Source organism: Morone saxatilis, unplaced genomic scaffold (assembly GCF_004916995.1).
Source record: "Morone saxatilis isolate NCDOM2014 unplaced genomic scaffold, NCSU_SB_2.0 Contig9, whole genome shotgun sequence".
Classification (NCBI taxonomy): domain Eukaryota; kingdom Metazoa; phylum Chordata; class Actinopteri; family Moronidae; genus Morone; species Morone saxatilis.
Genome location: NW_023340268.1, coordinates 11591188 through 11595931, shown reverse-complemented (window position 1 = coordinate 11595931; position 4744 = coordinate 11591188). Strand labels below are relative to the sequence as shown.

The 4744-nt window shown below is 43.5% G+C and overlaps 1 protein-coding gene across 1 annotated transcript in view; it reads right to left on the bottom strand.

Annotated features, from left to right (window-relative positions):
* Positions 1-429: 429 nt before the first annotated feature.
* LOC118343190 (ankyrin repeat and IBR domain-containing protein 1-like) overlaps positions 430-4744 on the bottom strand; it is a 16362-nt gene continuing 12047 nt past the window's right edge. Inside the window, exon 21 of the mRNA XM_035681947.1 lies at positions 430-4739. Within this exon, the coding sequence (XP_035537840.1) occupies positions 3355-4739 (1385 nt within the window). The 3' untranslated portion in view covers positions 430-3354. The remainder of the gene's footprint in view (positions 4740-4744) is intronic.

The window sequence follows — 4744 nt, the reverse complement described above, 5'->3', positions numbered from 1 at the left end:
TATTACTTACACCAGTGATTTTTCCTACTGTGACAGAATTGGCTATACACAATAATTACAACAATAAATTGGAGGAAGATCCACGTTTGCTGGGGTTGTTGTAGTTTCCACTGGCTGCCAGTAGATGTAACTAAAGATTCATTTAATGAGGTACTTTAACCGCCGCAGTATTAAGTTGTTCTGCCCTTTTCAGCAGCAGCAGCAAGCCCAAGCTTATTCTTTCTCTTAGCCAAAATTTTGTCGGGAATGGAAATCACTTGTATGAGAGCACCTTAAAAATCTCACATTTTCAGCTCTTTTTATTGAGAGTAAAACTTTGCACTGACAACCTTCATTTACAGTTTTGGCCAACACATCAAAACCCTCTCTTATGGACCCACTGGGAATGTATCAAGTAATAATCTATGCAGAGTGCCAATTTCATTCTTCTTTTTTTTTTTTTTTTTTTAAATCTGAAGTGGTTGGCTGAGGGATTGTTAATATATAAACATTATATATGGAGTACAAAATGGCACAGGACCATTCTCTTGACACCATAAATCCAATTCTAAATCAAGAAAACAAAAAATAAAATAATAATTAATAATAATAATAATAACAAAAGCCGCACTCATCAGTCCTCCACATCCTTCCTGACAGCACTGAATTAATTGAACACATTAACAGCATGCTTGTGCAAATTAAATGACCCCAGACTCAGTGCTTCCATTGTGTTGCAACCTAAAATAAATGTGTACTGTTCTGTTCAACAAGCCATTCCTCAGGAAACAATGTCCGACACGTTACGGGCCTCACCAGCTTTCCTCACACCTCACTAAGTTTTATGAAACGTCTTCATCAGCACCTACAAACCTTCCAGCACCGTCACAGTTTAATGTTCAACATGGAGAGGGAAAGGTTGTTCTTTTTTTTTAAAGGCAAGATCACTTCAGTGGAGCACTCCAGACCTCACACTTTAAAACAAGCTTCAAACTCAAACCATCAATTATAAGTAATGCATTTTTGATTGCATATCACATTCTGTTAAACTGGCTGCTTTTGTAAAGTAGAGGGAGACATTTCAACAGAATCAGAATTTGCTCTCAGACAGGATATCTTTACATTTGTTTGGCCCACCGTGAAACGTATGATTAAAAATTTAAAATTTCTGTCTCCAAAGCACCAAATCGTATCTAAACACACCAGGCAGTGTTTAAACCTCTTGTAAACATTACAGTTGGACAATAAAGTTTGAAGATAAAGAATGAATGAAAACCGTAGCTTCAAAAGCAGTTTTTTTAAGAAGTAAAATGGCTGAAACTTGGGCCCTGCCTCTCTAGGGATACAGTGAAGTAAGAAAGACCTGGGGTGTAAGCTGAAATGATACTAATGTGCATCAAGAGCCTCAGTGTACAGTGTTCTCCATTATCTTTCATTAGCAACTTTGTTTAGCATGTTTAAAAAGCAATGACACTAATAAATACCAACAAATAAACAAATACGATTGAAACAAAAAAGGCACACAGACCCAACAACTCTGGTCTCAACAGAAATGTCATCTCTACAATAAGGAATTAAAAAAGGATAAATTCAAGATAAAAACCCAACGTATCTCCCACGCATCAACAGCACACTGTATTAGCCATCAGTAGAGGAATAGATATGATAAAACAAATTCATTTTGAGTGTTTGCATTTACAGTATCGTCTGATTTCTGCGGCTCAGTTTTCACAACGCTGCAATGCTGTCCTCACATACAAGGTGGGAAAATCACATGCTCTCCTCATTTAGATACTTACTTTTTAAATCTCAATCTTCAATGTACTGAGTGTCTGTTACAGTTGTGTAAATTGTGGTTTTTGGTGAGAAAGTAAAGTGATGCAGTGAAATCACCATCATTATTTTGACTTATAAGAATGAGAGATTTACTGTGGTGTAAAGACTCAAGACTTCTTTATTTGTATTTACAGTAACGCAGCATATTGTACATAATTAGATCTAGTGTTATCTGTTACAGTATAAAACTATAATTTTATCATTTGTTGATTTTGCTTTTTAAAAGTTGTATAAATAAAGATTATTACTGATATTATATTAAATAAATACATCATGTTCAAATCAAAGATGACTATTGCACATATTATTTTTTTTATTCCTTTTTGTATAATATTAACGAAATTACCATTGAAAACCTTTTGTTTGACGATATTTGCTATGAACCGTTTTATTTTAAAATATAATGACAACAGGTGAGCGACAAACACAATACTGTGATGCTCTGGTGTTAAAAAGATGTAATTTTGTGGTAAAATGGTTAGTGTAACATTTTGTGTTAAGACTTTAGCACATTGAAATGCTGTGAAAACTGAGTCAAAGCCATTGTAAAATACAGCATTATGGATGACAGCTCATCCCTGATAAAGACAGTATTATTTGGAATGGGTAGCAGGCGGTACAGTGAGCAGGAAAACAACCAGCACCCATGATACCGAGTTCCTACTGACTGCTCTATAGCTGAGCCTGACCTCTGACCTCTGACCTCCCTGTGCATAGGGACACAACCATTTCCCTCCAGTGATCACTGGACTAATACAAAAGACAGATAAGCATGTTGTACTAGTGTGACATTTACTGAGCAGACAGGTGTATCGTTGTTCTTTGCAGCCTACCAAAAGGAAAGATCAGTAGTGTGTTGGCTCTCTAACGAAGCAGGCACAGTGTGCATGAAGGTCCAAAAATCAGAATTAGGCCCTCTGATTGTACAGTACGCTAAACAAGCTCCAAGGTTACAGTTATCATATCACATTTGGCTCTAGGAGCTCTGAACAGGCTTGTGGTTGGGTCAGTGTGTTAATAAAGTGTGGACATATGAGGCAAGTCTGGATTTCAGCGAGATCAGCACCAAAAACTTCACCCTGGACAAACTGAGAAGACAAATACAGGAAGCAGGAAATAAATAAAATAAGAAAACAAAAAAAGTGCAGCATTTTGTGTGTTATGATATCAGTAGCTTTCCATTGATGTATTCGGTTTTAAACACTTATTTGTTTCAAAGAAGAGTTTGTCTGTTTTTAAAACAGACAAAAGCACTTAAAAAAAATCTAATTAAAAAAAATCAAATTGCGTATGACATCATCTTTACTGGACAAAGTCCGCAGGGCCTTATGTCCTCTCTAGATACAGTATAATACACACAGTAAACACTCAACTCCCAAAGACCTACATCTTTCATTGAGGAATCACCGTTTCATCTTATATTCGTCTATCTTATATCAGTGCTTCTCTCTAGTTTCTCAGTCTTTTCCTCTTTCACTTTAATCTCTTTCCGTCTTTCTGTACTTGGCCTTCTCGACCTTCTCTCTCCACGTCGGTCTGTCACACCAGGTGTACTTGTTCCTCCCACTCCTCAGGTGATTGGTCCCCCTCTAGCTGAAGCATGAGGTCTAAGTCTCTCTCTGTGGCCGGGGCAGTGTGTGCAGGACTGTTTTCGCGTTGGGGGTGTGAGCGCGGGTGTGTGTGCGCTTCGTCCAGCGACAGGTCAGCCACACACCCTGCGTCCACACCCTCCTCAGGAGTCTCTCTGTTTTCAAGATCCAGAGTGCTGGGCCTGGATGTCTTCGGGCCCTCTGCGCCCGCAGCACCTAGACGGGGGCTCGCCGACCCTCTGTCCGCTTCTGGCTCGCCCTCCAGGGGCTGCCAGATCGGGGCGGGGGTCACGTCTCTGGAGGTCTGGCTCTCTGACTCAGTCTCAGTGTGTGTGTCGGGGGAAGAGTCAGTTTCTGTGGTGGGCGGGGAGGGGATGAGGGCCAGGCTCTGGGGGTTGTTCTGGGGGTTGATGTTGTTGTTAAACCAGGCCATGATGTTGTCCAGCAGCTGGGCACTGGCTGTGGGGTCCAGGGGCTCCAGACTCTGAGGGTCGCTGGGGGTGAAAGGGCCCCCCGGGGGGATCACCGGTGACAGCGGCAGCTCCGGCTCGAGCTCTGGAGACGGGAGGCACAACTGGGCAGGGGGCTGGGGGTCTGATTTTGGTGGTCGTTGGAGAGCGTAGGCGGCAGGACGCTCCTGAGTGTAGGAGCTACTGTGTTCTGGGCAGGGGTTGTAAGAGCTGTCTGGTTTTGGGGTGCTGTCGTACGTGGCTGCGTGTTCCCGGTTATACGAACTGGGATGCAACGGGATTTGGGTGCGTTCAAGTGCGCAGGAGGCAGCGTGTTCAGCCTCAGCCAAATAGCCACCGGAGTGGCAGTAACTCTGCTCTTTGCTGTCATAGCGAGGCTCTGTGATGGTGATATGCTCGAGCACATACGGAGCGGTCAGTGCATTCTGGTCTTGTCTATGGCTGCAGTCGCTGTAAGCAGGGTCAGTGGTGTAGGGAGCAGTGAGTGTACTGTGGTTGTATGTGTGGTGTGAACAGAGCTGCTCTTGTGTGTGTGTGTCCAGGTCATAAGGAGTGGTTATGTTCCCCAGTTTCATAAGGCTGTCTCCCAGCTCCAGCAGCTCTGCACTGAGGGAGGGAGGCGGAGGAGGAAGGGGGAGGGGGTTAGACGTGGGCGGCTGGCAGGTGGAGTCTGTTCTGTTAGGGGGGCGAGGAGGATCCAGGAGAGAAGTGGGGAAGGAGGAGCCTCTGGCTCCCGGAGGAGCGTCCGCGTTGAGAGAGTGCAAAGCGACATCACCCAGGTCTCCCGTGGGAGCCGGCCTCCTCTCCTGTCCTCGATCCAGTCCACGCTCCAGCTCCACTCTCCCTTCCATCCCTCTCTCCATCCCTCCC